Source organism: Meriones unguiculatus, chromosome 15 (genome assembly GCF_030254825.1).
Source record: "Meriones unguiculatus strain TT.TT164.6M chromosome 15, Bangor_MerUng_6.1, whole genome shotgun sequence".
In the NCBI taxonomy this organism is placed as follows: Eukaryota; Metazoa; Chordata; class Mammalia; order Rodentia; family Muridae; genus Meriones; species Meriones unguiculatus.
The window spans coordinates 72010337-72037713 of NC_083362.1; the positions used below are offsets into that span (position 1 = coordinate 72010337).

General features: G+C 49.5%; 1 protein-coding gene across 1 annotated transcript; it reads right to left on the reverse strand.

The window, feature by feature from the left end:
• Positions 1–23063: 23063 nt before the first annotated feature.
• Positions 23064–27165, reverse strand: Nppc (natriuretic peptide C). Its single transcript, XM_021658145.2, has 3 exons — positions 26804–27165; positions 26102–26412; positions 23064–23574 (listed from the first exon to the last, which is right to left on the reverse strand). The coding sequence occupies exons 1-2, from the start codon at positions 26891–26893 to the stop codon at positions 26122–26124; spliced, it is 381 nt and encodes a 126-aa protein (XP_021513820.1). The 5' UTR covers positions 26894–27165; the 3' UTR covers positions 23064–23574; positions 26102–26121.
• Between the last annotated feature and the right edge of the window lie 212 nt (positions 27166–27377).

Below are 27377 nucleotides of genomic sequence, written 5' to 3' on the forward strand. Positions count from 1 at the left end.
CTGATTCTTATTAACATAGCCAGCTCGCTAAAAACCCTTGGTATGTCACACAGTCCTGGCTAGGAGTCACTGCACCTTTCGGAGAAATAATGCATTTCTACTCTGCACGGCACTAGCCAACAGAATAGAAATGCATTATCCTGTGTTGCCTCTTTCGAACTGTTGACTGAAATTGTTGATTTTGTGGTAATCAGATGATGGCTCCCATAGCAGTGCTCTGAAGTGCTCTGAAGTGGGCAGATGTATTTGCTCTGTGGATGCCAGGATTTGCCCCTATAGAAGAAGGGCGGAGACGACAGTGTCCCATATGCTCTTTCATCACTCATGCGCTGCCACCTTCCTCCTCAGCTCCCTCTACCCCCTACGGGAACACTACACCCCCAGTAGCCACTGGTCCCTGATGGGAGACACTTGCTGAGATGCTGATCAGCCCCAGCCAGCAGGCTCACCTGTGGGTGTGCTAGAGTCGACTGCTGCTGGCTCCTTTGTAGACTCTTGTGTTTGTCATCCAGCATGACTCAGTGGGCTTGGGACTCGTGCGGAGTCCTCAAGCTCCACTGGGTGGTCACTATGAAAAGTGCAGAAAGATGGTTCTCCACAGCCTCTGCATGCATAAACCCATACCTGGCAGTTTTTTCACTTTATGAGGGTATATAAGTGCATGCATTCTGCTCTCACTTTCAGTAGAGTAAGTTACACGAGACAGTTAACACTTGACTATTAAATGGATTTTGTATTCAATGATTTTTCCCAACTGTGGACTAATGGAAGCATTTTGAGCCCCATTGTGGGCAAGCTGGGATATTCCGTACGTTTGGTGCATTAAATGCATCTAACAGATTTTTCAACGTAGAATGGTTTCACTGGGATAAAACCTCAGATCAACTTGAGGAGACTTTATGTGGCTCCAGATAGCCTTCACACTGTTCTCTGATAAACCTCTTAAATCACCCCTTCCTCAGTGCATGCTTTATTAATCCCACTTCCCTTAGCTCTGCAGAGAAGCTTCTTCACCTGCAACCCATTCATTCTTCAACTTTACCTCCCTCCCCGTTTCCTTGACAAGACTTCCATTCCAGGCACCTCTTTAAAACATTCTTTAGATTTATTTTTTATGTATGAGTGCTTTGCTTATGTGTGTGTATGCATATATGTATGTAGGCTGTAAACCACAAGAATGCCCGGCACCTGGAGAGATCAGAAGAGAGCATCAGATCCCCTGGAGCTGAAGTACAGATGCTTGTGAGCCACCGTGTGGGTGCTGGGAACTGAACTCGTGTCCCTGCAAGAGGGAGTAGTCTTCACTGGCGCCATCTCTCCAGCCTTGATTCCAGACACTCTTAAAGCTGTGTGTAAATTACTGTTCTGATCCTTTTTCTCCACTGAAGTTCTAAGCTTCATAAAGATGGCCAGCCCAGTCACACCAGTCCCACACAAGCTGCAGGCGGGAAACAGCCCACGGGTGTTCTTCAAGCCCACACGGTCCTTGCCGCCCCACCGCCCTCCTCCTGCCCTGTCCGTCCACCTGGCTTCTGAACGGTTCACACCTTCCTTCTTCTTCCTCACATCTTTCCAACATGCAGACCTGGTGCCTCTGGACCACCCCAGACCACCTCTGAGATCTTATTTGGTCCATCTTCTTGTTAATGAGACCTGGCTGACTCCTGGCAGAAGAGAAGTTGACAGAGGGAACGGGAACAGGACCTCAAAGGGGAAACAGAGACAAAAGCAAAAAGCCAGGGAGCCTTTGGGCCAAGCTTGTTAGCTGAATCCAGAACTGCTGAAGGAGGTCAGGGAGGGTTCTGTCTTGACACCTGCTGGCAGCCATGATCTCTTGAGGTTCTGCCAGGTGGCCTTCGTGAACTGATGAACACGTTCAAAGGGGTTAGGAGACTTCCTGTGTGGTGATGGTAGAGGGAAGAGGCCACCTGCTTTTCTGTCCAGTGGTTCCCTTCAAGTATTTTACTGAATCAAACCTTCCCTAGCTGGCAAGGACAGCGTGGAAGTGGACTGCTCAAACAATGCGAGAAGCCCTCTCGAGGCCAATGCTGTTACTGACGCCCCAACTCAGACCGTCAAAACCACCACCGGAAACCTGAACGCTGGAGACCGCAGCCTCTGATTCAGCAGACAGGACCTGCAGCACTCCAGGGCCCAAAGCCAGAGAATGTGCCGGAGGAGAGTTTTATTGCAAAAACCTAAATTTAACCAGCTGGAACTCTTTTTAAACAATCATCCTATTCATATATTTAAAATAAATTGTGCATCTTTTAGCTGACTGACTAGTCAGCGGTTCGTTATGAAGACGGAAGATGGGACAGAGTGTTCTTGGCTGGGCTGATCCTAGAGTCCCAGGCTCCTTTTCAGGATCGCTCAGCATGTGGTAAAAGCATTTATGAAGGTAACTGTGTCTCAGGTCTGACAGATTAGAGGCTCGCATACCTACACAGCAAGCGGCTGCCAGTCACCAGAGGGGCACACGCCGAAACCCTTCCAAAGTGACGTCATTGTCTCCTGACATTCTACTAGGCGCCTGTAGGGAACATGAGCGTTTCAGAGCGCTCAGTGGGTTCACCAAAACCTCGTGGCCAAAAACTTTAAAGTGCCTCATAAAGCTACAATTGTTAAAACTGTGTGAAATGGTTACAAACTATTTCCAATAGCCCAATTTTCTTGATGTCTAGGCTCCGGGACACATAGGAAATCAGCATATATAATGAGGGAAAGTACTCATTAAAGACTAATAAACTGAAATCTTGTGACTTATTTTACGGTGAAAACACACGCTTAACATTGGGCATGGATATGGAGAAGGACCACACATCACTCCCTGGTGTATTTTACAGTGAAAACACACACTGGATTGGAAACGGGGATGGAGAGGAGCCGCACATCATCCGGATACCCAGACTGAGAAGTCGGCACAGGGAGACCGACTGCACGGATCAGCCTGTCTCCGAATGCTGTGGAAAATATTGACAAGCCTGACTCAAGGTGCTGAGCCAGCCTGAGAATAGGAACGCAAAGTTGGTTTAAAATGTGGAGAAGCGTGCTTGCAATTTATTGTATTAGTAGGATATTCGTTACATAATTATCGTTGATGTGCCTTGGACTTTACTAAATCAGCTAAGGAGCCTATGAACATATAGATTCTGATCAAATACATCTGAGATGTGCTGGTGGGGAATCCAGTTTGTATCTTTTCAAAGCGCTTCTGGCTGCTGCAGCTGCTGCTGGCAAATGACCACAGTAGTTGGAAAGGCAGACTGTTAAGACACACTGCCCCAGACACTTTTTCCTTTTCAGCAACATCTCCAGGAGACTCAAACGCATACTACAAGGATGAGAAGCAATGGTCCATAGTTCTTATGCTGGGTGGGATGCGTTTTTGTTTTAAGAAAGCACCTGGCTCCCACCTTAGCTCAGTGAAGTTGGAATCTGGATGGAGAGATGTTGGGACAACATTTTTAAAAGATTGGTTGTAATGAAAATATGAAGCCTGTTCAAAGCCACTGATTTGTGTAAGCCTTGAAAAAATACTTAAATATGATTCAAAATCTGCTTCTGACCAACATACTTAAACACAAAACTGGTGATTTCTTAGTGAGGCTAGTCATTTTGATCAGAGGCCAACTGCCAGAGGCCAAGTGTGGTGGCAAATGCCAGTGACCCCAGCGTTGGAGGGGCTGACCTGGAAGACAGTGAGGCTGAGGGCACACAACAAGATCCTGTTTCACACAGCAGCAAACCCCACAGCCTGTGCTGAACTCATGGAGACAGGCTAGAGGTGGCTTCACTCAGTTCAGAACAAAGCCTAATTCCCACTTCCCATCTGTAACTTGGAGTCAAAAAAGACTTCGTGTTTCAGATAATGAAATTAGATAAGGAAGTTGAGGCATAAATGCTAGAAAACAAAAGACAAACTTACAATTTTCTAAAAAAAAAAAAAAAAGTAAAACCCGCAGTCTTGAAACAATAAGAAATATATGTAATGTGGCCACACAGAGGACAAATAAATGAAAATGAGAGCCTTTTCAGATATCAGAAACAATATAGAAGTGTGGCTTATTAAGGAATCCCTCAACAATAGTAACCCTATATAAGCCACATCTTCAGGTAAGTTTCTCAGCAACGTTTGCGGTGTGTGTGGGGAAAGTGACACAATTTTGAGCAAACAAGACCTGAAGAATTGAAAAGGTTCTTCCTTTTGTGGGCGGAACATCCTAGTAATATAAACCTGTCAGTTATTCCTCAAAGACAGATGGAGAACTGCACATACGCCTGTTGTTAAAGCTCTCCAGAGGCTGAAGTAGAACGATCCCCTGAGTCCAAGAATTTGGGGCCAGTGTGGGCAACTCAACAGGACCACCCCCTCACTGAACAAAAGCAAAAATAAATTTAATATTTCTATCAAGAGCTCAGTGTAATTTTTTGTTTGTTTTGTGGTACTAGGGATTGAACTCAGAGAATGCTAGGCAAGTGTTCTGTATACTCACAAACTCCATTCTCAGCTCCTCAGTGCAATTTGAAGAAACACTGAGATATTTTATTGTTCACCCTGAAAACTGTAAGCACATAAAAGCAAGCTTTTGGAAATAGCTGTGAAATGAGGATGAGGACTATCAGATATTTTAAATGGAGACAGTTTACATAAGGTAAAGGGATTCATTAAAAGGTGTACTCCTGTGGCCACCAACCGAGACAAATGTAGACATTTCTAACTACAAAAGTGGCCCTTGTGAACCTTTGTAGTCAGGTATTCCTGCAAACCTCTGGGTATCCCATAACTGGTCCTGACTTAGGCTGCATAGATTTTACCACCACCACCACCACCACCACCACCACCATCATCATCATCATCACCATCATCATCATCATCATCATTACCACCACCATCATCAGCATCACCATCATCATCACCACCACCACCACCACCACCACCACCACCACCATCATCATCATCATCATCATCATCATCATCATCATCTTATGTGTACGAGTATTTCCCCCAGTCTATGTTTATGCAGCATTGTGCCCCCTGAAGCCAGATCCCTGTGGAACTGCAGTTAACTGATGGTTGAGGTGCCATGTAGGTGTTACAAGTTGAGTCTGGGTTCTCTGGAAGAGTAGCCTTACCTGCTGACCCATCTCTCCAGCCCCTGGTCTATAAGCATTGGTCCCACATTAGAACCAACAACCAAAAATCTAGGGGGAAGAAGAGAATACCCACATTTGTTGTGCAGACCCTCAAGTTCAGTGTTGCAAACTTAGCCCCCAGTTTTCGTGTTAGTAGCATCTGGAGGGTGCCCTGTGGACATGATTGGGATTAGATAGTTTCATGGGGTGAGGTAACCAGCTGTGGTGGTGCCCGCTTTCAGCCCCAGTGCTTAGGAGGCAGAAGCAGGCGGATCTCTGTGTGTCGGAGGCCAGCCTGCTCTACATAGTGAGTTCTGGGACAGCCAGGACTGTATTGTGAGACCCTGCCTCAAAAACCAAAACAAACAAACAAATAAAAAGAGGAAGAAAGGTCGAATCAACACATGCCTGCTGCTGTGCCGGTCCTGAAAGTGCCCCTGACACCACCTTAGACTTCCCAGCCTCCAGTACCGAGCGGTCAAAGAACATCTATCTTTGTTTTTGTTGTTTTGCTTTGGCTTTTTTTTTTTTTTTTCCAAGACAGGGTCTCTCTCTGTAGCCCAGGCTAGCTTTTAATTTAAGGTGATCTTCCAGCCTCAGTCTCCTGGGTAATAGCATGCAGCACTACACTGGTTGACGTGTCTATCCTGGACTAACTATATACTTAGTCTCAGAAAATGAGCTAAAATCCGTCATAAATGTAATCTTCAGGAGGGCACATTTTTTAAAATCAATTAAATTTTAAATTAATTACACTTTATTCACTTTGTATCCTAGCTGTAGCCCCCACCCTCATCCCCTCCCAATACCACCTCCCCTCCCTCATCTTCTCCCATGCCTCTCCCCAAGTCCACTGATAGGGGAGGTCCTCCTCCCCTTCCCTTTGACCCTAGCCTATCAGGTCTCATCAGGAGTGGCTGCACTGTCTTCCTCTGTGGCCTGGTAAAGCTGCTCCCCCCTCAGGGGGAGGTGATCAAGAGCCAGCCACTGAGCTCATGTCAGAGACTGTCCCTGTTCCCCTTACTAGGGAACTCACCTGGAGACTGAGCTGCCATAGGCTACATCTCTGCAGGGGTTCTAGGTTATCTCCATGCATGGTCTTTGGTTGGAGTATCAATCACAGAAAAGACCCCTGTGCTCAGATTTTTGGTTCTGTTGCTCTCCTTGTCCCTTCCAGGTCTTTCTATCTCCCCCTTCTTTCATAAGGTTCCCTGTGCTCTGCCCAAAGTTTGGCTATGAATCTCAGCATCTGCTTCGATACCCTGCTGGATAGAGGAGGGTGTAGTTGTGTGTGGTATTATTTAAAAGGTTATAAGTTGTTATAATCTGTGATCCTGTTTAATCTTCACAGTAGTTCCATGATAGAGGAAGGTGAGCTGTTATTTTTGATTTTGCAAGGAAGCAGTTTGTTGAGTCCATCAAAGGATGTGGAAAAATCAGGAGTTAACACATAGTTGGCTGAGTGTATACTACAGTTTGGCTTTCTTTCAGCCAATAAACTTAGCTTCTTCTCCAATGAGTTTCCACTCGTCTTAAATTTTCATACTTATTAGTGCTAATATGCCATGCTGTCACCCTAGGAAAAGAAATTTAATGCTGTTTTCAAATGAGACATTAAATCTATTTAAGGTAGGACAAAAAAATCATATATTAAATATTTAAAGGTAATACAAAAATAGTTGCATTATATTACTTCGTTTTTGCAAGGAAGCTGTCAGTGGTAGTACACAAAACATTTTATTATATTTAAGTTTTTGTTGTGAAATTGACAATTGTTTATTTCCTTCCTTAAAAAGATTTTATTCTTTTAAATTATGTGTGTGTGTGTGCGTGTGCGTGTGTCGGATGTGTGACCGCAGGTGCTCCCAGATTGCAGGAGTGTATGTTCCACCTGCTGGAACTACAGCTCCATCTGACTGGGAACTACCTAATGCCGGTGCTTGGAACTGAACTCCAGTCCTCTGTAAGAGCAGTATGTGCTTTTAACTTCCAAGCCACCTCTCCGACCTACATTTTCCTCTTTTAACAAACACCAGTACTTACTACATGACAGGTACTTTTCTAGCTGCTGCAGCTACAGAGATGAGCAAATCATCTAAAATTTAAATTTTAAGATAATTTATTTTATGCGTATGGGTGTTTCGCCCGCATGCGTTTCTGTGCAGCGCTTAATTGCTGAGCCATCTCTCCAGTCTTTAATCTCATTTTTGACATGTAATAAAATAATGTTTGTGCTAGATGAAGTGTCAGATATATGACTCTACAGCCAGCGTTTGATACAAGCCAGCAGATAATTTAATAAACGCGCATTATGATTTAATGTACACAAAGATGTTCCCTATCGTCGCCTGAAAATTAAATTGAAGATTATAGGTATGTCAGGGTATTCTGCTAGAGACTAAGTTTGTGTTTTATTTCTCTTCACAGGAAAACGCCTCAGATGGTGTAGGGCAGCCCTGCTTCCCTCAGCACAGCGGGAAGGCACACCCTGTGCTCTGGGATTTGGTACTGCTGGAACAAATGTGACCCTGGCATGGCCTCAGGGGAGGAAATTAGACTTTCTGGGGTGCAAAGGCTTAAGAGAAAAAACGTGAACAGCCCCTCAAGAATTGCAGCTTGTGGAGCTTTGGGATGCTGACCCAAGAGCCACCTGGGAATTTATGAAGATGGCTGCCCAGGTGGCCGTGCCAGGCTCACGGAGGCCAGTGGAGGAGCCAACCAGAGCATGTAGCTCCAGGATGGCTTCCCATGCCATTCCCTGGCAGCTGTGCCTGCCACCCTGTGTGCTGATGCAGGACTCTGTGCTTTCTGGCTCCCAGAGCAGGGAGAGCCAAGGGTCCCATGAGGGGGAGCATTTAAGTGAATGGTGGGGACCTCAATATCCGTCCACTGTATAGGAGGTGTCAGACAGATAGGAAGACCATGGCTAATTGTCAATCTCATACGTTTAAAAATTTTAATTATGTTTAATTAGTTAATTAATGTGTGTGTAAGAGAGAGAGAGAGCAAGCTGGGCGGGGGTGAGGAGAGGGGAAGAGAATGCCACAGCTTGCTTGGGGAGGTCAGAGGACAACTCTCAGGACTTGGCTTTCTCCTTTCACCGTGTCATCTTGGGCAATTGAACTATGGTGAGGTTTGGCTTACTGCCTGAGCCATTAATATATGTATGTGTGTATGAGTATGAGTATGTCGATGTCGATGTCGATGTCTATATGGTCTTTTGGGGCTGAGTATGGTGGCATATGCCCGTGGTCAGCCCTCAGGTGGTAGTGCAGAACCATGGTTCCTGGTCTTCACCGCATCTTTGAAGCCGGCCAGTGATAGTTAATGTTGTTACCTTGACTGGATCTAGAATCACCTAGCACCTCTTTGAGGGATTATCTAGATTATGCTAATGTGGGTGGCGCCATTCTACCACCTGGGCTTCTAGACTGTGCTGAGCACCAGTGGTCACCACCTCCACTTCCTGACTGTGGCTGCGGTGGGAGCAGACCTCTCCTGTTCCTGCTTCCCCACCACCTTCAAACTGTGAGGCAGGACAGACCCTCCTCCCTAAGTTGCTTCTTGTCAGGGGTTCAGTCACAGCCGTGAGAGAAGTAATACATTAGGCGGCAAAGACCCTATCTCCAAAATACAAACCAATAGACTCTAAAATATATGCTTTTAGAGGTGAGTTCCGATATTGGCTTAAGTAAAGGGTGTTTTAGACCTTTTCATGTCTGAGTACAAGTGAACACGAGCTTGGTGGGTGTGCATTGGTTTGGGGGGGTCTCTGCCCCTTGGACTTAATGAGACCTCTGCCTGGTTTTTCATTCCGTGCCCAGAGGAGTCCCCAGTCCTGCCCAGCATCTTCAGTGTCTGGCAGGGCTTGCCCCTGGAGTCACTGCTGGGTGTGGACCCTGCCCAACAGCAAGGATCAGGGTGTGAGACTCAGGCTGTCCTTGACTCCACCTTCTCCAAGCCCACCCAGGCAGGTGCAGGGACTTTCGTCCCAGCAAACCCAGCTCCAGGTTGACTGTCAGATATGTCCTGCGCTACCACCACCAGTCTTCCTCAGTGGGCCTGGGGTGACTTTGCCATCTTGTCTTTCCTTCCCTGGCTGCACAGTGCCCCCTCCCCTCATCCCCAGTCTCTCTGGAGCAAGGTGAATCTTCCTTCATTGCATGACCGTCCCCTTCCACCATGTCTGCTGTCAGGTATCAAAGAAACCCAGGACAAATGGCTAACTGCGGCACCTATTGACACGTCAAAGCGGATGCTGGCCACCAGGCTCTCAGCAGCACAGAACCTGTTAGAGTCATCCTGGCTGGCACCCCCCACCCTCCACCTCCACCTCTCCAGCCTCTGAGCTTCCCTTCCCTCCCCACAGCTAGTCTGACTCATTATCACCCAGCCATTTTGGCTTCGTGTCCTCTTGGTTCCCATGAGCTCTTTGCTCCTCCCATCTCTTTCCTTCCTCTCTTGTTTGCCTCCTCCCCCACCCACCTGCCTCATGGCCCAGTTCATTGTGCTGGCCCAGTTCAGCCTGGACTCTTCCAGATGCCTCTGGCTGTGCTCTCCCTCCTATCTGCAGTAAACCTCCTTTCAGCCATACCTAGGAGCAGCCATGTCCTTATTTCTCCTTCGTCTGCCGCCGGTGTTCTCCAGTCTCACATTTTCCAAGTGATTTTCTCTACCATGGCAGCCACCCTCCTCCGAGGGTCCTCACCTCCTGCTGAGACAGTAACGCAACTCCCTTCCCCTTCACAGAGCATCAAAGTTTTTAAAAAAAGTCTGGCTACATAAGGCCAAGTTATTTTTTCTAGTTGTTTATTTAACCGGGACTGATAATATTCACAGACATTTCTCATGCGTCTCTAGGGATGTAGTTGGAGGTTTTCTAGTGATGTCAGAGGTCAAAAGGCTCACGCCCTGATCCTCAATGATAGAGCAGGGTCCACACCCAGGAGGGACTGAAGGGCAAACCACACCAGACTGCAGAAATCACAGGGAGTGATTTGAATGAAAAGTGATATAGTCAGATTCTAGAATCAGGATACAGACTTCTGGGAGCTGAACTTCTGACTCCAAGCTACGGTTGGGCTGCTGGGTAAGTCTGATACGTTGGCTGCGGGAGTCTGGGACTGTTCAGCTACAATGGAGACCCAGCTCTTGGAGGGGCTCTATGGCCAAGTGTCCCAATTGTGGCTGCTACTTCCTAGTTTCCAGAATCCATAGATTTCTCAGGAGGCCTCAAAGCTATGGGACCCTGCCTGAAGGAGAGGCTGTGGGTTTCCAGGCCTGCCCAGGGGAGCAAGGCAGTTGGTTAAGGTTGGCATCTGTCTGTTGACGTGTTTCCCAGGGTTCTGTGGGGTTGCAAGCCCCTGGGTTACGGTAGGGTGTCTGTAGACACAGATTACGTGCATGAGGGGCACTCGTGCTAGGTGAGGGTCTGGGTTCCATGGGTAGGACTGCTTGGCAAAGATGTCCAGTGCCCGCCTTCCCATCAGGGAGCAGGCTGTGCCTTAGCACAGTGCCCATATAATTTGTAAAGAACATTTACATGGTTCTGGACCTTAGAAGTCTCAGGCGAAGACTGTGGTAGGTTTATTGCCACAACAGTCTTGCCTCTGTTTATGGTCATGACAGAATCCTCTCCAAGATGGTGCCCTGAACATCACATCCCTTGGAAGAGAAGAAAGATGTGTCCTCAAAAGAGGCCGCTTTATAGTGGTATCATTTTATTCATGAGAGTAGAGTTCTCAGGACCTGAATGATACCCACAAGTCCCACTTCCTAACACATGAATTTGGGGTGATATACTCAGACCGCAGCAGGCCAGAAACCTCGAAGCCACTGTTGGTGTGTAGCAAATGACTGCTCATTGACTTCCCTGCATGCAATGTAGTATCAGGATATACATCAATGCCTGTCTACATCGCTGAACTGAAGATTCCAAGAGCGCAGTTTCAGCAATGCCAGCAACAGTCTCCTAGAAACGTTTTTATTTTTGTTCCTGGGAAGGTTTTAGAAATCATCTCAGGCCTATATCAAGACTTTCCAAATTAGAAACTGGGGGCAGGACCCAACAAACTGTGGTTTAAAAGCGCATCTGAATGTTAACGTGCGCTGGTGATCTAGAGAACCGCATTTGCATTTTTGCAATTCCATGCAGTCCTGACACCTTACCACCAGAGGGCACCATCCGGCTGTGGTTCACCTGTCGTCGCCTGCTTTCAGGTTCCTTCAAGGCCGGCCACAGGTATCAGAACTGATGAGGGACAATAGCTTGCAAGTGTCATCATGTTTGGACTGTGCCGGTACTGCTTGCTGGTCTAGTCCTTGCTCAACTATGGAACCGGTATGTTTCTGTGGCAATGCTTGTTTTATTTGGAATAGAAGTGAAAAACAAAACAAAACAAAACAAAACAAAACACTGGGGTCAGAAATAGACTTGGTGTCCTGTTAGAAGTCAGGATTCTGTGAAGGACGGGAGGCAGCTCCCCAGTGTCTATTGTTTTCTTTCCCTTTTCCCGGCAGCCCCTGCTTCCTTCCACTGTGCACAGGGTCCCCTGCTCTGAAAGCCTCAGAGGAGGAGGAGAATCCTCAGAGGCTCTGCCCTTCCTCTGCCCCCATCTTCCCACCAAACATTTACCCTTTAAATTTTCAAATAAGCTATAATTAACATCTAACAAGTGTAGCCATTGGAAGTGTTTGATGCGTTTCAAGTTTGATGGACTTTGACAAATGTGGTAACCACCCCACTAACTTTTTTTTTAATCAGCTTTCATTATACTGAATTTATAATTCTTGTCTCATATAATGATCAAGATTACTCAGATAAATAAACCAGAGTTATAATATTGTCAATATCTCATGTAATATTAAAGACCAAATATTTTTCCAACATCATGCAAAGAAATATTGGTCAGACCGTAAGTGTATTTCAGTGTCCTAGCTTACTCCCACCAGCAACTCCGCCTGCAGTTAGCTTTGCCCTGAGTGCTTAATGACAAGTACTTTGATTCAATAAAAAGTTAAAATACATACATACTGCTGGTCACAGAATTCTTGATCTAGCTGGATTTTTCAGTTCTATGGCTGACTTCTGCAGGTTCTGGTGGACGTTCAGGTATGGTTGGGTCAGCCAGGCAGAGACATAGAGAGATAGAGACAGAGACATATATGTATATATATATGTGTATATATATATATATATATATATATATATATATATATATATATATATAATGTATGCATCATTCATTCATCTCTTGGACCTGAGTTTTCTTGTCTGTGACACTTTGACCCCGGAGGACTTTTGCAGAATCCTAGGCAAGTCTGCCAGGGACCTTCCTGATTGCACAGGTCATCCCTCCCACCCACAGGACTTTATGGGGGGTTTTATATGAGTATTATAAAAGGACAGATTAAGTTTTTAGGACTGACTAAAAATCACATCCATTAAATTCTACATTGGTTTAGTTTAATGTACCGTTATTGAAGACTTGGCGGTGACCATAATGCTTTATTTCCTCAACAAATATTTATTGAGTATTTAAATTGTCCTGGGGCCTAGATTCTAGACATCCATTGTGGACACGTCAAAATCCTGCCTCATGCCATGTCCGCAAATGGGCACAGAATACACTAAGACAGAGCAAGAGAAAACCAGGAGCACAGACAGTGATACCAGGACAACTCCTAGGTAGCACGGCTTGGGAAGGTCTGACTGAGAGACAGGCATTTGAATAGAGATACGACTGAAACAAGTTGGTGGATAAGTCTGCCGCAAAACACTCCGCACTTTGTGGAAAAAAGGAGGCTTATGTTATGTCTCGTTATGTATGTATGCGAGTATTTATTTATTTAGTGACAGAGTCTCTCAGAGCCAAAGATGATCTTGAACTCTCCATCCTCCTGGCCTTGCCTCTCAAGAGCTAGGATTACAGGCATATGCCACCAGACCTGACTGAAAGAGGTTTATTTAAGTCACAGTTCAGGGACCGACCATCCGGGATCAGTTGGGTCCCACGGTTCAACCTCTTGTGGGGAACCTTTTGGCTGTGATGCTGCAAGACAGAGACAGAGAAGAGAGAGCACTGTATGTGGAAGGCCAGCCTCATGCACGGGGTAGCCTGGCCTTCTGACAGCTTGCTGCCTTCAGAATGAGAGAGAAGCACTCACCCCTCCAAGAGCAATGGCCTCTAAAACCTCATCACCTTCCTGTGTCATGTGCAGGTTCCACCATCTCTGACACAGCCACACAGGGGACCCTTCCAGAACATTTGCTCTTGGGGATACCCTTGAATCATCACCGAGACAGCAGTGAGTGACTGGATCATGAGAGTCTCTGAGGAAACAGCTGCCCGGGCAGGGAATCAGCAAACGCGAAGGCCCTAGGCAGGAAGGGTCATCATGATAGATCAGAGAAGTCTCACCTGTGTGGGGAAAGCAGGGTGTAATACTGGAGGCACCAGGTGCTTCTTGCTGTGGCCTGGGAACCGAAGGAAGCAGCCGGAGCAGAGGACAGCCAAGACCTGCTCAGACTCACAACTGTGATGCAGGGACACAGATGGCTTGGTAGCTACAGTCTGGGAGAGACCAGAGCTTCACTCCCCCGGCTCCAGCACGCTTTGCGGGGCAGCCCCCCCACACCTTGTTCTTTTTCACCGACTCAGCGTACCAACCGACAAGAGCTGTGAGGGCGGCTGATCCGCTGCAGCCCTCCGAATCACCTGTCATCCCGTCCTGTGATGGGTAAGAAGCTGCAGCTCAGATGTGGGATATCTGCCCCGCCGCACAGCCCCCAAGTGTTGGTCTTGAGAGCAAAAGGTCACAGGGACAGTCCCATAAGATCACAGACACAGTGTCACTGTGGGAAAGGGAGCAGAGTGGCTGTGCAGCTGGGGCGGAGAGTGCCGCGTCCCAGGGCAAACAGCGAGGGAACATAAAGGAACATGAACGTGGGTGCTGACAGTGCAGACAGTAAGCAGGCAAGTCTGTTGTTTTTTGAACTGGAAGATGTGCAGAGAGGAAGGCCAGAGCTGAGAACGGCCCTTCCTGGCTGCCTCCTCCCCTTCCTCCATCTTTAATATATATATATACATAAACTAAAGAAAAGTCTTACTGTGTAGCCCAGGCTGGTCTCAGACACATAGAAACCCTCCTGCCTCTGCCATACAAGTGCTGAAATCACAAGTATGCACCACTATTTCCAGGCCTGGCCTCTCTCTCTATAGACCTTCTTAACTACAGCCCTGGGCAGTTCCTGTCCCTGAGGCCATCTCTACGGACACAGTCACTTTGGATTGAGTTGCAGATAAGAGAATGTGGCCTTTTGTCCCTTGCTGTTAGCCACCCCCGGACTCTAGGACTATGACTCCAATGTGAAGCAGCCAGCCCTAATCTCAGAGGGCACCGGAGCAGGAGCCTTTGGCTTGCCCTTTGCTTTAGCGGATGTCCACTGAGCCAGGGTCACGAGGATGAGAAAGACCGCAGCCTTCTCTGAGGATTTTGAGACATTTTGGAGTTGGGTAGAGTATCTTGGCTCTGCCCCAACGTGGTGGCTTTTGTGCACCCGGGAGACAACTGTTCTTCCAGGAGTCTGCTTGCAGGTACTGGTAGGCACGAGAGCTTCATTTCTTGGCAGAAGCAGGAAGACTTTTGGGGCAGCGTTGGGTGGGGTGTAAGGACAGTTTAAAGGACAGAGATAATGACTTGAGGAAGGAGGGGATAGCTTGGTAGTCCACCATTCTCCACTCCATCCCCCCGCTTCTCACTACAGGGCACTGACTTGATGGGCTGGGAACAGGAACAGGAGAGGTATTTATAGAGACCATGGACTTGGCCCAGCCCTGGCCATCCCAGCCCTAACCTCAGCCCTGGGCACTCAGAAAGCTGAGGATGCCTCCGAGGCAGCGTGTGGTCCCTGAAGGACACTGACAGTGGCCAGTACCCCTTGAGGGGTTTGTGAGCTATCATCTGGCAGTCTGGAGGGAAAGGAAAGAAAGTGTGTGGTGTGGGGTTGTCTTGCCCAGAGGTATAGTGCTTCCAGGACTTCCTGGGTGATAGGATGGTGGTGTGTGTGCACACGCGTGCACATGCTCACATGTGCATGACTTGGGTGTCACTGTTTTAGCATTTGCTTGAAGCTAGGGAAGATGGGTAAGGAGGTGAGGTGGAATGTGAGTGTCCTGGTGCTCTCATCACAGCAGATCCGTGATGGAGCGCCACCACTGCGCCATCTCCCAGAGGCTGCCTCCGCTGGGGTGTCAGGAACAGGCCCGGCTGCCCTCCCGGGAATGGTTCCCTCGCCTCTACCAGCAGCTCTGGGAACTTCCGCTTCCGGGCCAGATGAAGCACAGCGCAGGCTGGGGCTAGATGTGCGACGTTATTTGAGACAAAGTCACACACTGTTTTTTCCCACACCGCCAACACCACAATCACGTGTAGGCAGTCTTCCACCCCCGACCCTCGCCAAAACCATTTCCTGTTCCATTACCACCCCACCCCTAACCCCAGGCTGCGCGCCATCCCCAGCCTGCTGCCGCTGTCCTCCGTGCAGGTTTGCTCATTCTGGCCTTTTATGCAAATAGGCTTGTGGCCTGTATTGACTTTGGTTGTTTCCTTTCACTTAGTCTGTTGTGAAAGGTTTATGTATGTTACAACAGATCATTTCGTTAGTTTTTTTAAATGGCCAAATACTGTTGCTTTGTTTAGATATGACACTTTTTTAGCTTGTCTATTCATCAATTGATTGATTGCTCAGATTTTTTTCTAAATTTTTATTTATGAGTGGATGTTTGTACATGTGCATTCGTGTTATAGGTCCTACCAGAAATATACAGGAATTTAAAAAGCTGTGTGCCTTACGTGTGTGCTCTTGAGATAGTACCTTTCACAGCTGGCAAACATCCTTCCAGGTGTCACTCCAATTTGAGCCTCAAAAAATGATTCAAACCTTTCCCTTGAGGAATGCTCATCTTCCTTAGTCTTCATGGATCCTGGGAAAGGCTGATACCAGCCCTGACAGGAGTTTCTGGAAGGACATTGCTATGCTTTGAGTCTGAAAGGATCTCATGTGTTTGAACACTTGGTACCCAGCTGGTGATGCTGTTTTGAGGGGTGGGGCCTAGCTGTAGGAAGCAAGTCACCAGTAGGTGGTAAAGGGTCACAGGCCTACTCCACTCCAGTCTGAGCCCTCAGCCTCGTGGCCCATGGAGATATGAAAAAGCAAGAGCATGCTCCTGATACCATGTGATGGGCTGACTGTATCCCCTAAAACCATCAGCCAAAATAAATCCTCCTTCCGGTTGCTTCTGATATTTGCACCAGATATTTGGTCACTGTGATGAGGAAAGTAACTGATACAGATGTTGAGAGCTCCCTGTGTGTCACACATAGGGTGTGAGATGCGTCTACAGGACAGACTCTGGGCCTGGGAATGTGTGTGAGTATACTATGTGTGTGTATAGTATGTGTGTGAGTACTGGTGCACCAGTCTCTTATGAGCATATGTGCGTCGTCCAACTCTAATATCATGGAAGCTCTTTACTATAAATACAAGTGTATAAGCTAGGGACCATATCTGTGTTTACTGCTGGGGACAGGAGCCCAGAATTGAGGCACCACTGTCTAAAGCCAGGGAAAGGAGCCCTACATTCTCTCCTGGGAAACTGTCCAGAAGCTCCATTGGAATGAGTCCAGGCTCACTGCTGCAGCTGCCTGCCAGGACTCTCTTCACAAATGTACAGACTTCACACCGGCGTTGGGTCCTTCAGTGCCAAGGCCATGGGATAGACCGGTCCCAAAGGGACCCATCATCCCTTTCAGAGACATCACGGCCCGTGGTGTCCCTCAGGTGTGCCCCGGCTCTTCCGGGCCCTCCCTGACTGTTAGGACACCTGGAAACCTGATCTGAATCCTGCTCACGCGTCTGGGGACCCTGGCCTGGCGCAATGAGGGCTGCGAAGCTTCTGAACTTTGCCCCACTTCTGCACCTGGTAATGGGATCAAAAGCAACTGTACCCTCTGCTGCCCCGGACTTGTGAGCCACCCCCACTGCTACATTCTGAACGGGTCCCCTAAGTTTCCAGCGCTGGAAACCTGCTCCTTGATGCAGCAGTGTTGAGAGGCAGGGATTGGGGTGGAGCTGGGCCAGGCAAACTTTGCCCTCGTGAATGCACATATAACTTTATGAGCGAATGGGTTGTTTTAAAAAGGATTTGTTGATTTTTTTTTAAATTATGTGTATGAGTATTTACTTGCATGTATGTATGTAGACTGGGTGCATACCTCATAACATGGAGGGCTGAAGTGGGTGTTGGATTCCCTGGAACTGGAGTTTCAGGTGGTTGTGAACCTTCACGTGGGTGCTGGCAAGTAAACCCAGGTCCTCTTCAAGAGCAGCCAGTGCTCCTAACCTCTGAGCCATCTCTCTTGCTCCTGAGCGGGTTATTGGAAGACGGGTTTGCTAATAAAAATGAGCTGTCTCTAACACAATTGCTCTGTTTTACCCTGGGAGGTCCTCTGCTCTGCTGTGAATGCAGCCCAAAGGTCATCACCAGGTGCCAAGCAGATGCCAGCATGATCTTCTTAGATTTTCCCAGAATCCAGAGCTTTGAACTTAACAAACCTTCTTCTTTATAAAGCATATGGTTTTATTCATGTTGTTAGAGCAAAAATGGATTGAGACATTCACTTGTGCAAGAACACACACACACACACACACACACACACACACACACACACATACACACACAGAGTTCTGGGCTCAAGTAACCTCATTCCTACTGGAGGGGCCTGGCTCTCATGGGCGAGGACAGTAGTGGTCATGGCGTCAGCCCCAGACTAGACTGAGCCCACAGATGGGAAGAAGATATTTGAACACTAGATATAAGTGGGAAACCAAGAAAAATGATGAAAGACACCAAGAGCAGGCCTGGTGGGCTCAGCACTCTCATTAGGGAGTGAGTCCTTAGATTATTTCATGGCCGTCCATGAAAGGGCAGAAGAGACAGGAGAAAGCAAGGAGGGATAACTTTGTTGTCTCTCTTCTGAGGGAGCCTGGAGTTATTGTCTGTGATTTGGATGCTGATAATAATATAAATATGGATTTAATAAGTCTCTCATCAAAAACATTAAGGAACCACTGACAACTAAGAACAGGACATCTGCTTTGCAAGCCACTGCAGATGGAAGCGGGCACAGCAACCGCAGGGAAAGAGAATAAAATAGGGAGTGAGGCACACACCTGTAATCCTGGCACTTGGGAGGTGGAGGCAGGAAGATCAGAAGTTCAGGGCCAGCTTCAGTGGTCCGTGAGTTTGAGGCCAACCTGGGCTACGTGAGACCCTGATTCAAAACAAACAACCCCAACAATCCCCTCCAACCTTGACAAAATGAAACAAGGTAAGATAAAATACCTGGGCAACTCCAGCACTTGGGAGGCAAGGACAGGTAGATTTCTTTGAATCGGAGGCTAGCCTGGTCTACATATCAGTTCCAGGCCAGCCAAAGTTACATAATGAGCTCCTCTCTCAAAAATTGTACGATAAATTATAACTGATAATGTCTACATCAGAAAAATAAATTGAACTGAGAGTTAGGGTTAGGGCTGGGGTGTGAAAGGCTCAAAACAACAGAAACTGCTCAGTGGTACCTGCCACCAGATCTTTACACAAGGCACAAATCATGTTTCATTTTTGTCTTTGTTTTTGGAGTATTTCTATGTGTTTGAGGCTGGCTTTGAATTCACACTGGAGACCAGGCTGGTCTTGAATATGCAGCAGTCTTCCTGCCTCAGTCTCTCAAGTGCTGGCATTACAGGTGTGTACCATCAGGTGCTGGCATGTACCATCAGGTGCTGGCATTACAGGTGTGTATCGTCAGGTGCTGGCATTACAGGTGTGGCTTAAATCTCTGGTATTTTTCAGCCTGTGAGAGCTGGGGATTTTGTTAATTATGGTATCTATCGATTGTTTCTGATGCATGGACCCCAATGACTCAGTGAGAACTTCCACTCCCTGAGAGGAAGAGGAGGAGGAGGAAGAGAAGGAAGAGGAGGAGGAGAAGGAAGAGAAACATAGGTTGGCTTGCTTGCTGCCTCCCTGTGTGGTGTCCTCTTTCATGCCACAGTGAAGCAAGAAGGCTCTGAACAGATGCTATTACTATGCTCTCAGATTTCCCAGACCCTGGAGGAGTGAGCAAAATACATCTCTGCTCTTTATAAAAGACCAGCTCAGGTGTTTTGCTATAGGGGTTGAAAATACACGTATGCACCCATACTCCCTCCCCATAGACTTTTCTCAAATTAGAGTATGGGCTACTCAGTGAGCCACCTTGCTTCTGTTGCCTTGGCTGGGAGTTCTTCTCAAGGCTCTGACTGTGTCCTTGCTGATCGCTCCCATGGTCTCCTGCCCAGCACCACAACCCCATTCTCCTACCGTGCGCAGTTCTAAAAAAAAAAAAGCGCCCCCCCCTCACTTACCTGGAGACCTAGAAATACCTGTCTCCCAGCACCTCACCGCCTCCATGCTCATGGAGTGCCACACCTCAGAATCACACCTTCGAGAGGCTTTGCTTGCCTGGGTCCCTTTTCCGGGTATTTTGGGAGCCCAAGGTCAGGATCCTGGGCCTGCTCTGCTTCTGTTGTCAGCAGCTGTACACCCGGGACCAGGGAGGCTGGGGAATGTCTCTGCTGCGTACGCTGGCTCCCTTCATATTTGAGTGCGTCAACAATGGGCTTCCACAATTTGTCGAGATGTTGATCTATGTCTCTCTGCACTGGCATGCATGCACGTGTATGCGTGTGTGTGTGTGTGTGTGTGTGTGTGTGTGTGTCTATGCGTGAGCTGGGAGACCACAAGAGGATGTGAATGTCCCACTCTATCATGATGACGGTCAGTGATGATCTCTTACTGAATCTGGAGCTAGGCTAGTGGTCAGCAAGCCCTGGTGCTCCTCGCGCCTCAGTTCCCCCACAGTGCCAGTGCTACGATTCTTAGTGAGGTCATGACGGGGGCTGGGCATGACTCCAGTCCTGCACAGCAAGCGCTGCTGCACGTGGAACCTTTCCCCAGCCCTGCAGACAGAGTTTGAGGTCTAGTCTTTACCCTCCCGAAAGCATATATGGGGTAGGAACACCGCGCCTCACTTTGCCCTGTGTGTTCACCCCCTGAAAGCCTCTACAAAGAGCGTCCTCGGGGACAGCAGGAGGCCCTGTGGCCTTCTGGAACCTGGAACTTTCTGTTTCTCTGCTGTACTTTGGACTACCCCACTCAACTGACCCTGCACAGAGGGGTCCAACACTGCCAAGGGCTCCTCCTTGTCCCAGAGGACCAGGACTCCAGCCAGCACATCACTAGGGCCATCTTTCCAGCTGCTGGCAGTTACTGCCTCCCATGTGGGAGAGAAGCTGCAGGTCTCCAGGGCAACACGAGGTGAAATGCTGGGAGCCAGGAGGGAGGCAAGACCCAGATGGGAGCCTTCGAGTGGAGGAACACCCCAGCCTTCCAAACGTTTCTCGTTACTTGCTGAATGCTTCTCAACCCTTCTTGGTTTCTAGCGGAATTCCCAGGCTGGGATGCCAAGCCTCTGCTGCTACTGCGGAGGCAGACTCAGGGCTTGAAGTTTGCATTAGTTACTTTTCTCCTCACTCTGACCAAACACCAGACAAAGGCACCCTGAGGAGAGAAGGGCTCATTTTGTCCAACAGCTTGAAGGTTCCGTCCCTCATGGAGGGGAAGACATGATGGCAGCAAGGCTGCAGTTGGGAAGCAGACAAGGATGAATGTTGGCAATCATCTCTCTCCTTAAAGTCTTTTTAAAATTGTTTGTGTGCATGTCTGTGTGTGTGCATGTACCTGAGGAGGGGAGAGCGGGGCCAGGCCCCCGGGAACTGAAGTTACAGGTAGGAAGCCGCCCGGTGCAGGTGATGAGAATCACACTCTGCAAGAATGATAAATAATAACTAATAAAAAATAATAAATTAGTCCTCTGCAGGAATAATATACACTCTTAACCATGGAGCCATCTTTCCAGCTCCATTCTCATTTCTCTTCTGTCTGGAGCCCCGGTCTGAGGGCCATCCCACCTCAATTAACCTCTACAGACTCGCTTACAGACATGCCTAGAGGTTGATTTCCTGACAGTTCTATAACCAATCCCGTTAAGCTGACATTCAGAATCCCGGGAGAGCGATTCTCTAGTGAGATCCAGGACCCAGGCCAGCAGGCTGAGGATCTGGTCTCACTGATGAGGATGACATTGCCAACCGTGGGCCTTGCCCATTTTGGGGGGGCTAGCCCATGGAATGAGGGCAGTGTTCAAGCCATAAGAACACTTACTGATCTTTATCGGCAGTTATTGGCTGCTCCCGGGGATGACCCCTGGAAAACCCTTTTGGCCTCCAGTGGTAATTCCCTGGGTCACAGAATTCTTGGCCCCTTCTGTCTGGGCTTTGGGAAGAAGCACCTGTTTTATCCCCAACAAAGCCACAGTACAGCCTCCCGCCTTGCTCCTGCCACCTCCAAGGCTCTGGCATTCCCTCTGCCTCCTCTGGTGGGAAAGGGTGCTCCACCTGCGTGCAAGCTGAGGCACACACGGGGCCTGAATCCTGCAGCCCCTGCTGACGCTGGGTCTCCAGCCATAGACCTGGGAGCGAGACAGAGGAAGGAAATCAGCCACACCCATGACTGGTCGTTTGGCCCCCAGGAGGGGACTGCAAATGTCCCCTAGGGTCTTGGAAATTGAAAAGTGGGAAGGGCTCCAGCCTTCTTCAGCTGGGTTGCATCGTCCTGTGTGGGTCACTCAGATCCTGCTGCTGGAGAGCCACCTGTGAGTGAAGGTGAGGGCCCCGGCTGGCTGCAGAAAGGCCAGTTGCTACCAGTGTTCTTCGGTGACAGCTATCTCCTAGGACTCTTCTGCTGGGCCCACTGGTCCCATGGCACAGGGCCGTACACATCCCTAATCCACCCGGTGCCATGATGTCACCAAGAGGCTTTTAATGTCATTTATTTATTTATTTATTTATTTATTTGCTAGGTCTTGTTCTGTAACCCTGTTCTGGAACTCATTCTGTACACCAGGCTGGGCTTGGTCTTGTGGCAATTCTCCTGCTTCCCTGGTGCTAGGGACACAGGAATGTGCCGCCACCCTCAGCTTGGAGAGGCTCTCTGTGGCTCTTTCCTCCAGCGAGGCCAGACATCAGAGGAGCCTGCACAGCCGTGTCATCGGATGGAGGAGATTACCATGGACTTACTGAAAAGTTTCCTGCTGATTTCAGGAAAAGAGATTCTAATCTAAATTATATTCACAAGAATTCCAAATCATTAGTCATAATTTCACACTCAGAGCTTAGGAGCTGTGGCTGCTAGCAGGCTCCTCACCAGGCACTCCCCACAGCGCACGTGTGAGATCTGGCCATTCCTGTTTGTTCTCAGAAGTGCTACCCTAGGGTACCGGCTGGACACCGCAGTTCTTATGGAGTTGGGGAAGCTGCCTACCAAAGGCTTCAGGGGACCTTTATAGAAGAGGCTTGTGGATGGCAACCTGACAATCTCACGAGGCATACAGAAACCTCACCCTCAGACAGAGGGCAAGTCAGGAGCAGTTTCTTCTCACAGCAGAGACATGGGTGGGATGGAGCTGGGGGGGGTCCCAAAGCAGCTAAACCAACTCCAGCTTATCTCCTGACATGAGCTTCCCAGGCGCTGGAGCAGAGCTGGGCCTAGTCCGGAGAGAACAGCCTCAGTAGATCGGAGGGATGGATGGGGCAGGGACCTACATGTTACCGGACTCCCCAAGGGGTGCCGACACAGGGAAAGTCAGAGCTGGGAACCTGACTGACAGTTCTATTTGGAGGCAGATGCCTTGCCTCCACACTCTCCCTCTGCTCAGCCTAATTTTTGAAATGAGAAGCAATGAATAAATAAAGACACTTTTCAAGATGTTCGTGGAATGGCTTTTTTTTTTTAACATTTTTTTTTCAACTAGTTAGGACAAAAACATTACAATGGTTGGCTTCTTTCATTTAGTTACATAAATAAAATTTTTATAAATATCTCTTTATAAACAATATAAATAGCTTTACAACATAAATACATTTATGCATGACGTGAATTTACAAACAGCAATGTTTTACAGCTGGCTTTGTCAGTCACTTTAAAAACTGTCCCTTGTCATCAAGTCGGTGTAGGAGTGTGTGTTTCATGTATATATAATATATATATAATATATAACTTTTTATTTTTCATTTTTCAAAAAAAAAACCCCAAACAATAAAATCATACCCTCCCCTCCCCAAATAATAACAGAACAGCTGGTGTTGTGTATTGCCAGTACCAGGAGGAAAAAAAAATAAAAAGAAATGTAAAAGCCACATTGCGTTGGAGGTGTTTCCAGATGCTGGAGGCTGATGACCAAGGATGACCTCAGCGCACGGAGCAGTTCCCAATCCTGAAACACAAAGTGGACACAGGACGCTCAGTTCTGGCCTCTTAACTGAAGTCCAGCCTACAGGGTAGGTCTAGAGCCGTCTCCCCTCTCATACAGTAGTACGAGGCAAAGCGCTTGTGCCTTTGATCTGCAGGCCCTTTATTGGCACTGGCTGGACCAGCACAGGTGGAACCATTCTATCTGCCAGACCTGTGCTCTCCTCCCCCTCACAAGCTCTAACTACAGGCTTTGCTCCCGGCAATGGGTGAGAATAGGGGGGCCCTTTTCCAGTTCAGCTTTGCTCTAACACAAACCCTCAGGCAGTTGCTTTCATCTTGTGTCTGCTTGGCTATGTAAGGGCGGAGAAGAGACTATCTCAGGGGAAGGGTGTCCTATTCTGGACTCAAATGCTCGGTGTGATTTGACTTCCTGGATGGCCCTGAGTAGCTTTGAGCTCACTCATAAACTGGATAATAGCCACCTCTCAGAGCTGGCACTGGGATTCAACAGAGGGCCACATATGCACATCTGCAGAGTCTGGGTCACAGCTACCAGGCAAGCAAAGAGCACTTCCTTTTCCTGGCTCGCTTTGTCTCAGAAACTGGCTGCTTCAAGGTCCTCTTTGGCAGGAGGTGAACTCGAGCCTGCCACCAGCTCAGTTACTGGGCTTGAAAGATGAGAGGAAGGTGAAGGGCACCGAACTCAGTCTCTACTCGTGGCTGCGTGAGTGCTCTGTGTCCTGAAAAAATGGCGGACACGTAGGGCCTACAGGACAGCACTCAGGACGCAGCCTGGCTCAAATGGTCTGGGCAATTCTACCTAACTCTGGCTATTCCACGTGTGGTGCTCCTAGGTCTAGGGCCCAGGGGCAAATTGTCCCCTGAAGTCTTGGCCACACCCGAGTCTCTGTCAGTAGTATAATCAAGACCTACAACTGCCAGCGATGGTCATTATGATGGTGCTTGGAGCCAGACTCAACCCCTGCGCGGAGAAATGGTCACAGCCTCGGGAGTTCTCATCAGTGTGGAGAGAGTCTTGAGCTCTTCCGTAAGACCAAGCGGGTGCTCTCCACTGGTCAGCTCCGCCGGGGGACTTCGGGGTTTGGAAGGATGATCTGGCCTCTCCCTGGGGCTGGGATAGAGAAGGCTAAGGCTGTTCCTTTATGCCAGGAGAACATCTCGGAGGCTGCCAACTTCCTCTGGTCAAAGGGGGTGCAGAAGCCTTGTCTTGACTTTCCCTCCTTAACAACTCTCACCACCCTGTGCCCACAGATGCCTAAGCCCAAGCCCAAGGCACCTTCAGGGAAGTACATCCCAGGACTCACGCAGAGGTTAAACACTTTTGTTTGGACTCTAAAGTCCATTCTCGCCACTTAAAAATGCAAAATGAAAATCCAAGCCCTCAGACTCTACCTCTTAGGTATTCGGACAGAAGAGAGCAATGGACACCACTACGGTAGCTTGGTAGCTCATAAGAACCAGAATCACATCTCTCCCCCAATAAAGGAGAGTAGGGACCCTAACGTCTCCCTGGCACTGGGCGAAGTGTGCAGGCTGCTCAAGACTGGGTGCGGAGAGGAGAGGGCTGGTTGAGCTTTAGAGCCGGGGCACTTGGTGGAGCTGCTGAGCTGGGGTATGTGCTTCTCTGGCCCCTGGCGGCCAATGTTTCTGGCCTGGGGAGAGCATCCTGGGGTGCTGGGGGAGGGGCGGGGACAAACAGGGAATGGGACAAGCAATGGCAGCCGGTGAGCAAAGCCAAAGCTAGGAAGCAGCAGGGGCCTGATTGTCAAGCACTTGTCTAAGCGAGGCGCTGTCCTTTCACATCATCAAGGATGGAGAGCAGTGGAAAGCAAGGAGGCCAGAAACAGTTCAGACCACCATGGGGGAGGGGGCAGGGTTGGTAAAGATCTCGTTTTGGTCACACTGAGTTTGAAGTAAGGCCAAGAAATAAGATTTAGCTTGTTCCCTGGCCTCTCTCTTGAAACAGGGTCACAAACCCCAGGGCTCATCTGGAAGCCCCAGGCTGCAGCCTCAGGACCCTGGATAGACCAGTTTGCCCACAGTTGGGTTTGGAGCAGGGGTAAGATTCAGAACGCCCCAGGCAGAAGGGTGCTCTGCTGCTGCCCACAGAGGCCCTGCTCCTCCCTGTGAGGAGCAGGAGAATCTCTGCCTCGCTTGAGGGACAACAGGCTCAGAAAGGCAATCCTGGCGAGGGACAGAGTTGGCAGAGAAACTTACTCTGAGCTGGTGGTACACTTTTCCCTCGCTCTTTCCAGGACCTCTCTAACAAATTTCCAGCTGGCTAGGTGGTCTGTGGTACATGGTGACGTTGGGGGCTGGGCGTACATAAGCCTGTCTCTGCTTTTTTTTTATCTAGCAGGCAAATGTCTGGCTTACACTTGATCCCGTGCCAGGGTCTATTTGGGGAAGGTCACAGATCTTAAAGGACCAGGGGGGCAAACTGAACTGCCTGCTCAGGGCAGCGATAAGGCTCGTTTCTCTGGGGCGCAGAGCTAGGCGGGAAGGGAGCGTCTGATGGTGTTACTCACCGCCGCCAGGGGTCGCTGCACTAACATCCCAGACCGCTCATTGAGCCGATCCGGTCCAGCTTGAGGCCAAAGCAGCCTTTGGACAAGCCCTTCTTGTTGCCGCCTTTGTATTTGCGCGCGTTGGGGTGCTCGTGCAGAAGGCGGGCCCAGGCCGCCCGGGACTTGGTGTCCACGCGCAGGTCCCGGAGCAGTCGCGATCGGTCTCCCTTGGGATTGGCTCCCCCGCCGCCTGGAGTCTTGTCACCCTTTTTCTGATTGCCACCAGCTGCCTGGGGCTCCGCCAGCTCCTCCCCTGGCGGGGTTCTCGGGACCTGTCGGAGAAAAGAGTGGGCAGGTGAAAGGGTGCACCGAGGTAGCGCAGGTGACTTTTACGGGGCCCAGATGGCCTGGCTCTCCCCAGCGGCGATTCCCCCCACCCCACGCCGGACAGCTGAGTCTGGCATCCACCTGCCACGCATCCATCTCGCCGGCTCCTTCCGGGAGCCCCTTGCCCTTCCCGTGCCGCTTGTCCTTCTGGGCACACCGGGGCGCAGGAGATATGCATGTGTCCACATTCTCCCGAGGCTGGGAAGTGAACCCGAGAAGTCCCCGCTCTGCGGTCGCACGTCCAGGGGGTCTGCCCTTCCGGGCTCTCTCTTCCCTCCCGCGCGCCGCGTCCTCCCACCGCCCTTACAAGCCCAGCGTCCGGGCGACAGCACCCACCTTCGGTGGCGCCCCGGGCTTGGCTTCGGAGGGCCGGAGTGAGAGCAGCGTAAGCAGCAGGGCGCAGGCGATCAGCTGGGAGAGGTGCATGGTGCCGGTGGGGTGGAGAGGTGCGCAGTCTGCAGCCGGGACGGCCGCTGAGCAGTCCGAGCGGCAGACGCGGAGCAGGCTGGCTAGGCGAACGCGGGCCCTGCTGCTGCGCGGCGCCGGCTGGGTGCGCTCTGAGTCCGCAGCTCGGCTGGTGCCTTTATAATCCAACCTGCCGCTGATGTCATCTTCCCGCCCACCGGGCCGCCAGGGCCAATGGCACAGCGTCCGCGGCCGAATCCACTGTCAGGGAGGGGGCCGCGGGGGCTCCCCCCTCCGCCCCCACCCACAGCCCACCTCCGAAGGATCCCGCGGCTAGGCCGGCTGCGCTCCGAGCCACAAAGCGGCGCGCACCAGGGAACTCCGTTTGTAGGATGCGCTAGTCCCAGTACTCGGGCTTCTAGGCGTCCAGTGCGCCGTGGACCAGCCGGGTCCTCACGGCGGGCACTGCTCTTGATGTGAGTCTGTACTCCTCTTGCAGGTGCAA

Bases quoted from the DNA above. Each gene is read 5' to 3' on its own strand.
- Nppc (XM_021658145.2), bottom strand. From the start codon at position 26,893: ATGCACCTCTCCCAGCTGATCGCCTGCGCCCTGCTGCTTACGCTGCTC. The intron at 26,413-26,803 runs GTGGGTGCTGTC...TTTCTCCGACAG, and splicing joins AGCCCGGGGCGCCACCGAAG to GTCCCGAGAACCCCGCCAGG.